This window comes from Erpetoichthys calabaricus, chromosome 8 (assembly GCF_900747795.2).
Source record: "Erpetoichthys calabaricus chromosome 8, fErpCal1.3, whole genome shotgun sequence".
Lineage (NCBI taxonomy): Eukaryota > Metazoa > Chordata > Cladistia > Polypteriformes > Polypteridae > Erpetoichthys > Erpetoichthys calabaricus.
Window position 1 is genome coordinate 127,786,703 of NC_041401.2, and position 14,935 is coordinate 127,801,637.

General features: G+C 40.5%; 1 protein-coding gene across 2 annotated transcripts in view; it reads right to left on the reverse strand.

Moving 5' to 3' along the window:
- clcn6 (chloride channel 6) overlaps window positions 1–14,935 on the reverse strand; it is a 256,330-nt gene that overhangs the window by 204,850 nt on the left and 36,545 nt on the right. For both annotated transcript variants that reach the window (XM_051931370.1, XM_051931369.1), the window contains exons 6-7: window positions 13,964–14,070; window positions 11,666–11,792 (exon numbers count right to left, since the gene is read on the reverse strand). In XM_051931370.1, coding sequence (XP_051787330.1) covers window positions 11,666–11,792; window positions 13,964–14,070 — 234 coding nt within the window. The remainder of the gene's footprint in view (window positions 1–11,665; window positions 11,793–13,963; window positions 14,071–14,935) is intronic.

The window sequence follows — 14,935 nt, forward strand, 5'->3', positions numbered from 1 at the left end:
TAATTTGAAAGTAAACAATTTCAAACATTCTATGATCTGCTTCTCGCAACTGAAAGACGGCACATGGCGTATGTTAGCCGACTTGCTGACCGCAACGTTAGGGGCTTCAACTCTGGCACTGACGATAGAGATTCGATTCCCGAGAGGGGATGCAGTGAGTGTGTACATCTAATGAGCCCAGAATTAGGGAGAAACACGTGTCGCATACTCTTTGCATTATTTGAAAGTAAACTATTAAAACCATTCTATGATCTGCTTCTGGGAAGGGAAAGAGGGCACGTGGCGGACGTAAGGCGACTTGCTGACAAACCACAAGCGTGACCTGGCAGGTAACCACCCATACAATCAGATTGTGATTCAGAAAACGAATGCCATGAATGTAATTACCACGATCTACATACTGTCAAATAAACGAAACACACGCCGTAGCACGACAGCTGTGAAAAGGGAGGTTCACAAAAAAACAGATCCTTAACAAATTGTTATTGGTATATTTTCGATCCGTTTAAAAAGGTTTTCTTTTCTTCTTAATAAAAAATTAAAAGCAGTACTTCGCCGCAACGAAGCGCGAGAATTTGGCTATATATATCTGCTTCTCGCAATTAAAAGAGGGCACGTAGCGGATGTGATATTGATTTCTATGTTATTGTAAGTGCATGTATGTGTGTATATGTATGTATGTATGTATATATATATACTAGCAAAATACCCGCGCTTCGCAGCGGAGAAGTAGTGTGTTAAAGAGGTTATGAAAAAGAAAAGGAAACATTTTAAAAATAATGTAACATGATTGTCAATGTAATTGTGTTGTTATTGTTATGAGTGTTGCTGTCTTATATATATATAATATACTAGCAAAATACCCGCGCTTCGCAGCGGAGAAGTAGTGTGTTAAAGAGGTTATGAAAAAAAAAGGAAACATTTTAAAAATAACGTAACATGATTTTTAATCCGTTCCAAAGTCTCGTTTATACCTCGTGTCTTCTCATTAAACTTGTATCTCGCGAATATGGTATTGCAAACGGCAGCGGGAGCGTTTCTCATTAAACTTGTATCTCGCGAATATGGTATTGCAAACGGCAGCGGTAGCGTTTCTATATACTTACGTTTTACACCGTGCTTTGTTTCCGCAGTATCGAAGTGATCACTCGTGCTACATTCAGTCAGTTCACGTGAGCCGCTCTCTTGTGCCTTCTCAATTGTGTAATGAATGTTTTCTTCATTGCACTTTGGGGCTCTTCCTTGTTTTCAGTTCACGTGATTACGTAGGAGGCGTGATGACGCGATACGCGACTCCGCCTCCGCCATTAAGGTATATGGACAAAAAAGAGGTTCCAGTTATGACCATTACATGTACAATTTCGAAATGAAACCTGCCTAACTTTTGTAAGTAAGCTGTAAGGAATGAGCCTGCCAAATTTCAGCCTTCCACCTACACGGGAAGTTGGAGAATTAGTGATGAGTGAGTGAGTGAGTGAGTGAGTGAGTGAGTGAGTGACTGAGGGCTTTGCCTTTTATTAGTATAGATATATATATATATATATATATATATATATATATATATATACTAGCAAAATACCCGCGCTTCGCAGTGGAGAAGTAGTGTGTTAAAGAGGTTATGTAAACATATATATACATAAACATATATACATATATATATATACATATACACATCCACATATATATATACACTAGCAAAATACCCGCACTTCGCAGCGGAGAAGTAGTGTGTTAAAGAGGTTATGAAAAAAAAAGGAAACATTTTAAAAATAACGTAACATGATTGTCAATGTAATTGTGTTGTCATTGTTATGAGTGTTGCTGTGTTTTATATATATAAAATACACACACACACATATAAACATATATATACATATACATATACACATATATATACATATCTACAAATATATATATATATATATATATATACATATACACATCCACATATCAACATATATATATACACATATATACACACACACACGCTTTATGGGTGATGATTGTTTTACTCTTTTTATCTTTATTTTATTTTATTGTAGAATCAACTCCTATCTGCGCACACCAGGGTGGCCGTGGGCGGATGCGTATGGTGTATTCACTCCATGTTATCGTGCATTGCGCTGTCACTGGTATTTTGATAAAAGAATTTGAACAACATAAAAGAAGCGTATAAATTATTAAACAGTAAAACATTAACATTTAAGAAGTGAAGTTACATTAAGTACTACTGCAGTGCCTTCGGGTATACCTCATTTTTTGTTTGCCCATTACATGCTTAAATGTATACATTTTTTGGTGTACCTACCCGAGAACACGCGACATATAACCGAGCACGGGAGAAGCATGGATTTTAAACACACGTTGAGTTCATCTGCTGGTCTCCCTCGTGGAATAACTGGTAATGTTTGACTAAAATCTACAGCGAGTAAAACGACATTACCTCCTATTTTTTTTTTTACGATCTCTGAGATCTTGCTTTTTTCGGTTCAAGGCTTCATAAGCTCTTTTATGTTGTATGGTGTACTTATCCCAAACCATCATGTTTGAATGTTGCAAGACTTTCGCCTTGTATGTAGATCGGGGTAATTACATTCATTGCATTCCTAGTCTGAATCACAATCTGATTGTATGGGTGGTTACCTGGCACTGTAGGGTTGCCACCCGTCCTTTAAAATACGGAATCGTGCCGCATTTGAGAATGAAATTGCGCGTCCCGTTTTGAATCAATACGGGACGGGATTTGTCCCGTATTTTTTTTATCATTTTTTTTAAAGCAGCGTCTCATGCAAATCATCCCACACGCATTTTATGAAGATGCCTCCTTTCCTACTTTTGATTGGGTAATACTTGATGTCATCGTTAGTTTGATTGGTCTTTTTAACTGTCCAGTGAGGAGGGCGGGTCATTTAAGTAGAGTCTGCAAACTGTTGGCACTGAGATGTGGCACCCGCTGCAGTATGCGTCCCTTATTTTTTTGTATTAAAAGTGGTAACCCTACCTGGCAGGTAACACTTATGTTTGGTCATGAAGTCGTCTAAAATCCGCCACGTGCCCTCTTTTAATTGCGAGAAGCAGATATATATAGCCAAATTCTCGCGCTTCGTTGCAGCGAAGTACTGCTTTAAATTTTTTAAGAAGAAAAGAAAACCTTTTTAAACAGATCGAAAATATACCAATAACAATTTGTTAAGGATCTGTTTTTTTGTGAACCTCGCTTTTCACAGCTGTCGCGCTACGGCGTGTGTTTCGTTTATTTGACAGTATGTAGATCGTGGTAATTACATTCATGGCATTCGTTTTCTGAATCACAATCTGACTGTATGGGTGGTTACCTGCCAGGTTACGCTTGTGGATGGTCAGGAAGTCGCCTTACATCCGCCACGTGCCCTCTTTCTGTTCCCAGAAGCTGATCATAGAATGGTTTTAATAGTTTACTTTCAAATAATGCAAAGAGTATGCGACACGTGTTTCTCCCTAAGTCGTGAATCGAATCTCTATCGTCAGCGCCAGAGTTGAAGCCCCTAACGTTGCGGTCAGCAAGTCGGCTAACATCCGCCATGTGCCGTCTTTCAGTTGCGAGAAGCAGATCATAGAATGGTTGAAACTGTTGCCCCTAACGTTGCGCCATGGCGTGTGGTTCATTTATACTTCGTGTCTTCTCATTAAACTTTTATCTCGCGAATATGTTATTGCAATCCGCAGCGGGAGCGTTTCTATAAACTTAATTTAAACTTACGTTTTACACCGTGCTTTGTTTCCCTTATGAACATGCTTGTATGCTTCACTCGCTCCCTTCTCAATTGTTTAATGAATTTTTTGCTCTTTGCTATTTGCGGGTCTTCCTTCATTTCCCCCCTACTTCGTTCTTTTATCTCGCGAATATGTTATTGCAATCCTTAACGGGAGCGTTTCAATAAACTGATTGAAAATAGTTTTGCATTTACCTTTTTTAGTAAAAGGCGAGCTTTTAAGCCTGAGAAATCACCCCGTAAATGCACACGTTTAATTGCACATGTGTTAATATGTATGGTTACACAGTATTAAAAGACAGTGAACAACGTCAGTTACCTTTGTTCCCGCGTTTGATAAAAGGCGAGCTTTTAAGCCTGAGAAATCACCCCGTAAATGCACACCTTTAATTGCACGTGTTAATATGTATGCTTACACAGTATTAAAAGACAGTCAAAAAATTAACGTCATTTACCTTCGTTCCCGCGTTTGACTCGTGCTGTAAATCTCTTCCTTGTTTTTAGTTCACGTGATTACGTAGGAGGCGTGATGACGCGATACGTGACTCCGCCTCCTCCATTACAGTATATGGACAAAAAATATGTTCCAGTTATGACCATTACGCGTAGAATTTCGAAATGAAACCTGCCTAACTTTTGTAAGTAAGCTGTAAGGAATGAGCCTGCCAAATTTCAGCCTTCCACCTACACGGGAAGTTCGAGAATTAGTGATGAGTGAGTCAGTCAGTCAGTCAGTCAGTGAGGGCTTTGCCTTTTATTAATATGTATAGATATATATAATATCCATCCATCCATCCATCCATCCATCCATCCATCCATCCATTGTCTCCCGCTTATCCGAGGTCAGGTCGCGGGGGCAGCAGCTTGAGCAGAGATGCCCAGACTTCCCTCTCCCCGGCCACTTCTTCTAGCTCTTCCGGGAGAATCCCAAGGCGTTCCCAGGCCAGTCGAGAGACATAGTCCCTCCAGCGTGTCCTGGGTCTTCCCCGGGGCCTCCTCCCGGTTAGACGTGCCCAGAACACCTCACCAGGGAGGCGTCCAGGAGGCATCCTGATCAGATGCCCGAACCGCCTCATCTGACTCCTCTCGATGCGGAGGAGCAGCGGCTCTACTCTGAGCCCCTCCCGGATGACTGAGCTTCTCACCCTATCTTTAAGGGAAATCCCAGACACCCTGCGGAGGAAACTCATTTCAGCCGCTTGTATTCGTGATCTCGTTCTTTCGGTCACTACCCATAGCTCATGACCATAGGTGAGGGTAGGAACATAGATCGACTGGTAAATTGAGAGCTTCGCCTTGCAGCTCAGCTCCTTTTTCACCACGACAGACCGATGCAGCGCCCGCATTACTGCGGATGCCGCACCGATCCGCCTGTCGATCTCACGCTCCATTCTTCCCTCACTCGTGAACAAGACCCCGAGATACTTGAACTCCTCCACTTGGGGCAGGATCTCGCTACCAACCCTGAGAGGGCACTCCACCCTTTTCTGGCTGAGGGACCATGGTCTCGGATTTGGAGGTGCTGATTCTCATCCCAGCCGCTTCACACTCGGCTGCGAACCGATCCAGAGAGAGCTGAAGATCACGGCCTGATGAAGCAAACAGGACAACATCATCTGCAAAAAGCAGTGACCCAATCCTGAGCCCACCAAACCGGACCCCCTCAACGCCCTGGCTGCGCCTAGAAATTCTGTCCATAAAAGTTATGAACAGAATCGGTGACAAAGGGCAGCCCTGGCAGAGTCCAACTCTCACTGGAAACGGATTCGACTTACTGCCGGCAATGCGGACCAAGCTCTGACACCGATCGTACAGGGACCGAACAGCCATAATCAGGGGGGCCGGTACCCCATACTCTCAGAGTACCCCCCACAGGATTCCCCGAGGGACACGGTTGAATGTCTTTTCCAAGTCCACAAAACACATGTAGACTGGTTGGGCAAACTCCCATGCACCCTCAAGGACCCTGCTAAGGGTATAGAGCTGGTCCACTGTTCCGCGACCAGGACGAAAACCACACTGTTCCTCCTGAATCCGAGGCTCGACTATCCGACGGACCCTCCTCTCCAGGACCCCTGAATAGACTTTTCCAGGGAGGCTGAGGAGTGTGATCCCTCTGTAGTTGGAACACACCATCCGATCCCCCTTCTTAAAGAGGGGGGACCACCACCCCGGTCTGCCAATCCAGAGGCACTGTCCCTGATGTCCATGCGATGTTGCAGAGACGTGTCAACCAAGACAGTCCAATAACATCCAGAGCCTTGAGGAACTCTGGGCGTATCTCATCCACCCCCGGGGCCCTGCCACCAAGGAGTTTTTTGACCACCTCGGTGACCTCAGTCCCAGAGATGGGGGAGCCCACCTCTGAGTCCCCAGGCTCTGCTTCCTCATTGGAAGGCATGTTAATGGGATTGAGGAGGTCTTCGAAGTACTCCCCCCACCGACCCACAACGTCCCAAGTTGAGGTCAGCAGCGCACCATCCCCACCATATACAGTGTTGACACTGCACTGCTTCCCCTTCCTGAGACGCCGGATGGTGGACCAGAATCTCCTCGAAGCCGTCCGAAAGTCGTTCTCCATGGCCTCCCCAAACTCCTCCCACGCCCGAGTTTTTGCCTCAGCAACCACCAAAGCCGCATTCCGCTTGGCCTGCCGGTACCTATCAGCTGCCTCCAGGGTCCCACAGAACAAAAGGGTCCTGTAGGACTCCTTCTTCAGCTTGACGGCATCCTTCACCGCCGGTGTCCACCAACGGGTTCGGGGATTGCCGCCACGACAGGCACCGACCACCTTACGGCCACAGCTCCGGTCAGCTGCCTCAACAATAGAGGCACGGAACATGGCCCATTCGGACTCAATGTCCCCCACCTCCCTCAAGATGTGGTCGAAGTTCTGCCGGAGGTGGGGAGTTGAAGCTACTTCTGACAGGGGGGCTCTGCCAGACGTTCCCAGCAGACCCTCACAACACGTTTGGGCCTACCACGCCTGACCGGGCATCCTCCCCCACCATCGAAGCCAACTCACCACCAGGTGGTGATCAGTTGACAGCTCCGCCTCTCTCTTCACCCGAGTGTCCAAGACATGTGGCCGCAAGTCCGACGACACGACCACAAAGTCGATCATCGAACTGAGGCCTAGGGTGTCCTGATGCCAAGTGCACATATGAACACCCCTATGCTTGAACATGGTGTTCGTTATGGACAATCCGTGACGAGCACAGAAGTCCAATAACAAAACACCGCTCGGGTTCAGATTGGGGGGGGCCATTCCTCCCAATCACGCCCTTCCAGGTCTCACTGCCATTGCCCACGTGAGCATTGAAGTCTCCCAGCAGAACGAGGGAGTCCCTAGAAGGTATGCCCTCCAGCACCCCCTCCATGGACTCCAAAAAGGGTGGGTACTCCGAACTGTTGTTCGGTGCATACGCACAAACAACAGTTAGGACCCGTCCCCCTACCCGAAGGCGAAGGGAGGCTACCTATATATAATATATATATATCTGTATGTGTGTATATATATATATATATATATATATATATATATATATATATATATATATATATATATATATATATAATTGTTTATGTATATATATATATATATATATATATATATATATATATATATATATATATATACACATATATTACATTATATATATATATAATATATGTGTATATATATAATATATGTGTATATGTATGTATATATATACTATATGTGTATATGTGTATATATATACAGTGATCCCTCGCTATATCACGCTTCGCCTTTCGCAGCTTCACTCTATCACGGATTTTATATGTAAGCATATTTAAATATATATCGCGGATTTTTTGCTGGTTCGCGGATTTCTGAGGACAATGGGTCTTTTAATTTCTGGTACATGCTTCCTCAGTTGGTTTGCCCAGTTGATTTCATACAGATGGCTGAGAAGCTGAGAAGCTACCCAACTTACTTTTCTCTGTGTCTCTTGCGCTGACTTTCTCTGATCCTGACATAGAGGGTGTGAGCAGGGGGGCTGTTCGCACACCTAGACGATACGGACGCTCGTCTAAAAATGCTGAAAGATTATCTTCACGTTGCTACCTTCTGTGTGCAGCTGCTTCCTGAAGCGCCATGCTGCATGGTGCTTCACATACTTGAAAGCTCAAAGGGCACTTATTGATTTTTCACTGTTTTGTTTTTCTCTGTCTCTCTCTCTCTCACCCTGCTCCTGACGGAGGGGGTGTGAGCTGCCGCCTTCAACAGCTTTGTACCGGCGGTGCTTCGCATACTTAAAAGCCAAACAGCCCTATTGATTTGTTTGCTTTGCTCTCTGTTTCTCACAGCCTGTGCTCCTGACACGCACTCCTTTGAAGAGGAAGATATGTTTGCATTCTTTTAATTGTGAGACAGAACTGCCATCTCTGTCTTGTCATGGAACACAGTTTAAACTTTTGAAAAAGAGACAAATGTTTGTTTGCAGTGTTTGAATAACGTTCCTGTCTCTCTACAACCTCCTGTGTTTCTGCGCAAATCTGTGACCCAAGCATGACAATATAAAAATAACCATATAAACATATGGTTTCTACTTCGCGGATTTTCTTATTTCGCGGGTGGCTCTGGAACGCAACCCCCACGATGGAGGAGGGATTACTGTATATATATGACAGCAACACTCATAACAATGACAACACAATTACATTGACAATCATGTTACGTTATTTTTAAAATGTTTCCTTTACTTTTTCATAACCTCTTTAACACACTACTTCTCCGCTGCGAAGCGCGGGTATTTTGCTAGTTTAAATATATATCGTGGATTTTTTGCTGGTTCGCGGATTTCTGCGGACAATGGGTCTTTTAATTTCTGGTACATGCTTCCTCAGTTGGTTTGCCCAGTTGATTTCATACAAGGGACGCAATTGGCAGATGGCTAAGAAGCTACCCAACTTACTTTTCTTTCTCTCTCTCTTGCGCTGACATTCTCTGATCCTGACGTAGGGGGTGTGAGCAGGGGGGCTGTTCACACACCTAGACGATACTGACGCTCGTCTAAAAATGCTGAAAGGTTATCTTCACGTTGCTCCCTTCTGTGCAGCTGCTTCGTTGAGCGACATGCTGCACGGTGCTTCGCATACTTAAAAGCTCGAAGGTCACGTATTGATTTTTGATTGTTTGTTTTTCTCTGCTCCTGACGGAGGGGTGTGAGCTGCTGCCTTCAACAGCTTTGTGCCGCGGTGCTTCGCATACTTAAAAGCCAAACAGCCCTATTGATTTTTAACTGTTTGCTTTGTTCTCTCTCTCTGACGAGCACTCCTTTGAAGAGGAAGATATGTTTGCTTTCTTTTAATTGTGAGACGGAACTGTCATCTCTGTCTTGTCATGGAGCACAGTTTAAACATTTGAAAAAGAGACAAATGTTTGTTTGCAGTGTTTGAATAAAGTTCCTGTCTCTCTACAACTTCCTGCGTTTCTGTGCAAATCTGTGACCCAAGCATGACAATATAAAAATAACCATATAAACATATGGTTTCTACTTCGCGGATTTTCACCTTTCGCGGGGGGTTCTGGAACGCAACCCCCGCGATGGAGGAGGGATTACTGTATTTATTTACTTATCTTCCTACAGCGTAAAGTCACAAGTAGACTGCAGAGCTTCCTGTGTTTGATCGACACAGGCATGCTGACAAACTACATGTGCAATGCTACTACAGTACGCAAATTACTTTGGCTGCAGGTGGAAGCTCCTATCGCACCTTAAGCAACTGTTGTTATGGTTTCATAAGCTTTATCTCCTTAGTCTAGGAACGTCTTTCTCCCATTGGACGACTGGGATCTTTTCCTGAATAAGGAGTGTACGTTCAACAGGACAACAGGAATCTGATAAAACCCTGCAGGGAAAGGAATGAGTCACCTAATTACCCTAGGATGCCGGTTGCCTTATTTTCAGATAAACTGTACCTAAATTTCAGAGAATAGCTTTGGTTGACCAAAAAGACAAGTTGCTACAGGTTTTAAAACAGATTGCTGATATTGTGGATTGTTTTGGCCTTCACATTAACCTAAAAAAATATTTTCTGATTTAGTTCAAGCCAAATATCTGGCTTATGTGACTGTTTAGTGTCAGGTCAAAGTAGCAGCCAACCTGAACTGGCTCTAGCCAAAAACAAAAAGGCAAGAGCAATCTTATCTCTTAAGAAGACTTTTCTCACTGCTCCCGTACAGATTTCATAACTTCTTAGTTGTTTTAATCCTCAAGACAGACAAATCCAAGAAAAGCATCCATGCCATGTTAGGTCAGATCATCAACAGAGTAGAGAATCCTGTGCATCAACTATACCACATACTGTTGGATTAAGAGACAATGTACACAGAGGTGGGAAAAGTGTGAAGACTGGGCCATCAAACAACTGGTAACTTAATTAAAGTACTACTTACTGGACCAAGACTTTACATAGGTAACTGGCCATGCCCCTTTACAATGAATGTCAGTTCACAAGTATGTAGGTCTCAGAGTCATTAGATCTGCACTCTTACAAGTTCATGGTAATATCCCACAAGGAACTTTCTGCGCCAATGCAAATCCATTCTCCCGAATCCAAGACCTCACTGTAAGATATACTCACTCCCCTAAGGCTGGGCTATGGAGGCTATATCAAGCATGACTGCATAGTGCTCACCTTATGGGGATCTATATAAGAGTGTATTGGAGAAAGACTAAACAAGGTGGGGTAGTCCATGACTTGTTATTTGTTCCCATACTTAAATTGGAGGAGTGCAGCCCAAAAGACAACCAGTAACACCATTTCCGCCCCAACTGTGGTTCCACCCCTTCCAAAGTCAACTAAATAAAAATGTACCCTGATAGGAAGTCTCAGTCAATCAAAGTGCCAGCTCTTTGAAGGACAGCGGGGTTTTTTTCCTACAACCCTTCTTCTAACATTTCTTTACTACCACCAACTTTTTCCCAGTTTGGGCCCACAATTCTCCCTCATGTGGTCTTGCTTTGTTCTTTGTAAGCACAATTTTTATTTAAAGAATACTATATTTAATATTTTTTAGTGTTACTCTTAGCTTTTTTTCTTGAAATGACAAAATTTGAAATAAGAACCAAAACAATCGTTTACTCAGTTACTTATTCCCATCTTTTTTTAAAGTCTTCACTAACTATAGTTTCTATTTAATTTGTGCACTTACTAGATCATGCATGTATTTTGCCTTCCAACAAAAATCTGGAAAGGACAAAAATCAATTTCCATATATTTAATTTGCAGATATTTAATGTGATTATTTATTGTGTTTGCCAAGAAATCCCTTTCTGTGTAAACTGTTTCTAAATGGACGATTACTTTGCAGAGAATCAATGTACATAGATAACATGTGATCAAGTAGAGAAGCAGATATTTGATTATCAAGCACAAAAATGCTTGCATATTTCAAATTACTTGCTTTATAAAAACATTTTAGTAAAACACTAGAAGATCTATGAAGTAATATGCATGGCCATAATATACAAACTTTCTTGCTAAATTTGGGGGTACAGATTAATTCTGCCACCATAGGTACAGGTGAAAAAAATGTCAAACAAGAAACAAGGGCTCAAAGCAAAAATATACTCCAATTAAGAGATTGGAGGTATTGAAAACCTGTTACCACTGTGGTTATATAGGGCCATGTCTGAGTGCCTCTACAATATAAGCTAATTAAAAGTATATTTCATCTTCCAGTACTCCATACATGTACAGTTTTTAAAGAGAAAATTACTGGAAATTAATTAACTTAGATAAGTACTAATTAGCTCCTGATTTATTATTATAGTATGGCTGCTTGTAAAATTACATATCTATATTAGTAGAGATTTAAGTAGGCACAGATCAAGCTCTCATCCAGAATAAAGACAACCAACCAAAATTCTTAATCCTCATACCTCCAGCCACAGCAAACAGAACACCAATTGCTTTGCACAAAAAAGTCCTCAACCTGACGATGCCGGGTATTTTCACACCATTCAGGTAACACTTAATCTCTGGAATTCCTGATCCACAGGCCACTGGCTGGTAAGACAGGAAAGTAAACCTTAAGTTTCACATTATAAAAATTATAAATGATTCCTTACAGTAATGCATCCAAAAATAGCCTTTCCATAAATTAATTTTATTTTAAACAGAAGTATAAGTGTATAAATAAAATTCACTATTCAGCTGAAATTCCTTTTTGAAACCATATCTAAGACAGCAGATAGAACAGTAATGTCATCTGTCAAAAAAATTAAAACTTACATTTTATTTAAAAAACACTAAGTGTTTATTTGAATTATTGTGACAATATAATCCTTTTAATTAAACTCTGTGATCTGGAAAGTAAAATCATAAAAAGCATATCCTGGGTTATTCAGTGCCAGAAACTGGTATAGTACTATATACACATTGCAATGGAACAGCAAAAGTAAGAGGTTTACTAAAAAAAAAAAGTAGGTAGGTACAAAATTTTGCTTTTAAAAACTCTAATAAAGACCTAATTTATTTTAAACAAAACCATGAGGGTTAAATTAAATATACAGTAGTGCTGCTTGGAAATTTGTGAACCGTTTTTATATTTCATAACATATTACATTTTATCATGAAATGCTTGTTTAATCAAAACTAATTCTTAACTTTCTGAAACAAGTTCCATGCATTATTTACAGGAACTGATTCATACCCTTCCAAAATAAACAGCTAGAACTAGGTCTGAATAATCAGGTGGCAAAATGACTGGGTAGCAAGTTAATCGATCAGTATATTTTCAGGACCATAGTTGAAACACCTCTTTTATATAAAGATAAAAAAACATTCAGTTTGGTCATAGCTATATGAGGTAATGGTTCATGATACACTATATCGCTTTTTAAAGAAATCTCAGAAGACGTGTGTCATAAATGCTCTTCAATGCTCTGGTGAGCACTATTAAAAATATACATAAACATTAAAGCATTTATTAGTCTACAGCAAAAAACGCAACAAGCACAGAACTTTTTTTTTCTCTCTTTTACATATGGACATTTTTACAGAACTATAAGAAAACTTGGACTGAATGCATATTTCATGCCACACTTTGGCAATATGGAAAGTCCTTTTGCAGTTTGCCACTTAACAAGTTATACTGGTTCCTAAGAAGCTACAAACCAAAAGGCATTTTAAGTGTAAAGGACAAAAGGCTTAGTCTAGACAAGGCTTTTATGTTCAGAAACAATGATTCACTCCACCACATCCATAAAATTTCTTCAATGGAACACGGACAGGTGTCAAAGTCTTCAGTCCACAGATCTCCAGAAACCACAATAAACTAAGGATTCATTAATTTCTCTATTTGGGCTAAGATGCCACAAAAGTCTTGGAAGTTGTTGAAAAGCATGTTAAAGTATATTTTTTCCTCATGTGTAACTGTCACTTTAATGCAAAAGTTAGTAATAGGCATGTTTAGTAAATCAGAGTATGTTTTAAGATTTTGAAAAAGGAAGAAATTTACTTAGCATAGTTAGTACTGATTCTTACTGCCTTGTCTGTAAAATACAGAAACTAAAAGACAGACAATAAATCAGCATTTAAAGCTCTTTTGTTATGACAACTATGATGAAACTCCACAAAACAGATAAGAAAGACAGAGAATGACTTAGTGACTAAAATGTTATATATCAGAAACAGGCTATCATATTAGCTAAATAATGTGCACATGCAGAATGAATTTAATTTTTCACATACTTTGTTACATAAAGTCATTCTTTTATACTTTTTATTTTACAAAAACATCCATCAATTTAGCCAGACTATAAGCAGAATGTGAGGAAATTAATCCTTTAAGGAAAGTAAGGACCAAAGTAACATATGAAGAACTACACTAGAAGTGTAGAAGACTTTCAAACAGCATTGTATGCATATTTAATTTTGTACCTCCAATTAAACCTAGTGGATATTTACACTTCTAACAGTTAGACTGTGCAATACCAAAAAACGTTTAACATGATGAGGCAATGAATTAAGGAAGACAGCAAATAAGCTTGATGGAGCACATGATACAAACATCAGTGAACAAAAAAAGAAGGATTTTCTTATTTAGTGCAAAAGTCGTAACAAGGCAACCAATTTCAAAAACTGAAATTTAGTTACAAGTCACTCTAATACTATTGATAGCCATATAAAACTATAATGCCAGAATCAGAATGTTAACACATTTCAAAAGCACTTACCTCAATCAGCACAAGAACACTAGCAAAAAAGGTAAAAGTCATATTGAATGCAAGGAGCTCCAAAAGAGAGAGAGCCAAACAGCCCTTCACACTACACTCCTCCACAGCTTTGAAAACATATGTAAAGGAAAAATGAAATGAAGATTAAATGATCCAACATACTTACACATACTTTACAATCAACAGTGTTAAAAGAAGAAAAAAACTAATTTCATTTATCAGGAAAATTTCTCCTTATTAATTAATATCTGATGCACTAAGGGTATGATGGCATTATGGTGCATAAATTAAATACCCAAAAATGAGCAGCTATTACTAGTGCTGGGCAGTATGACCAAAATTCTATATCATGGTATTTTTCAAAATTATACCGGTTTCACAGTATTGGACAGCATTTTTTTCCCCATGCATGAGTGGATGTTAACCACATTTTCCACTGCAATTACTGGCTAAGAATAACCTATTCCAATCTCATGAGAATTGTACATTGTACAAAAAAAATTTTAATGTGCACTGGTGCTGGGCTGTATACCAGTTGATACCGAAAACCATTTTTTTTATATTTGTTATGATATGGATTTTTCTTATACCGCAACACCAGTTTAAATTGCCTAAATGACGTTCGGAACGTGGCGCAGTGGAAAACTGTTCACGTGGGGACCTTTTTCACTGCTACACCGCTAATCACAGAGGTGTTGCGCGGGGGCTCTTTTTCACTGCTACATAGGTAAATAGTGCCCTCACATGATTAATACATGCTTTAATGCATTTCATCATGAAAATTATATCAAGTATTTATCTTAGCATTCTAAATGTTCAGATAAATAGGTAGTGATAGTTGTAGGTATTGCGCGATGAAAATGGACAGAGAACATTCCAAAACTGAAGCTGTAGCTAACAATAAAGTTGAACATCATGACACAGAAGAACTTTTGCCGAAATAAAGGAGTCACGGCCGTTGCCGGGAGATAC